The following is a 680-nucleotide window of genomic DNA, read 5'->3' as shown; positions in this document are numbered from 1 at the left end:
ACTGCAGGCCCTGGGCCAGGATGCTGCCCACCAGCACCGCATCATGCAGTGCGTGTTCCACCGCTGCTTGATCCAGCTTCAGGGAGACCTGGGGGAAGAGATGAGATATGCTCAACGCCCTGCTGCCGGACCCTTGCCCCACTGGCAGACCCCAGCCCAGCTGCTGGACCCCCAGTACCTTGGCCAGCCGAGCCTCCTTGGCCTTCTTCATGTCAAGGATGCCGCGGGACTCCAGGAGGGTGACAAGGGACAGACACTCGGCCTGATCCACAGCGAGGAGCTGCTGCTGACGGCAGACCCGGCTGTAGGTGTCGTGGAGCTGAAGGCAGAGCAGGCATTATCTGTGGCCTGCTGTGTCCAAAGGAGACCACAGGGACACAAACCCACTCCCCACATCCAGCCTGGGGAGGGTCCCACCACCACTCACCTTCCCCAGCGTCACCTCCTGCACGCACAGGTGCCGGGTAAGCAGCAGCAGGGAGCAGAGCAGCACCTTCTGCTGCAGAGGGAAGGAGTCCGGGGTCCCCCGGCCCTCTGGTGCCAGCCGGTCCCCAAATACCTCTGAGATCACACGGGAGATGTGCAGGAGCCCCACGTGCTTGGGGACAGGGGATGCCGGGGAGTCACCTGTGAGACAGAGAGGGGACCTCAGGGGGACATGAATGGCAGCCCCAAAAGAG

The 680-nt window shown here is 63.8% G+C and overlaps 1 protein-coding gene across 1 annotated transcript in view; it reads right to left on the bottom strand.

Annotated features, from left to right (window-relative positions):
* Nucleotides 1–2: 2 nt before the first annotated feature.
* CDC6 (cell division cycle 6) overlaps nucleotides 3–680 on the bottom strand; it is a gene marked incomplete at both ends in the record, with an annotated part of 1739 nt that continues 1061 nt past the window's right edge. The window contains 3 exons of the mRNA XM_010018692.1: nucleotides 3–88; nucleotides 179–319; nucleotides 428–627. Coding sequence (XP_010016994.1) covers nucleotides 3–88; nucleotides 179–319; nucleotides 428–627 — 427 coding nt within the window. The remainder of the gene's footprint in view (nucleotides 89–178; nucleotides 320–427; nucleotides 628–680) is intronic.

This window comes from Nestor notabilis, unplaced genomic scaffold (assembly GCF_000696875.1).
Source record: "Nestor notabilis isolate BGI_N333 unplaced genomic scaffold, ASM69687v1 scaffold20287, whole genome shotgun sequence".
Classification (NCBI taxonomy): domain Eukaryota; kingdom Metazoa; phylum Chordata; class Aves; order Psittaciformes; family Psittacidae; genus Nestor; species Nestor notabilis.
The sequence above is the reverse complement of the archived record's forward strand: the minus strand, read 5'-3'. Positions and strand labels throughout refer to the sequence as shown.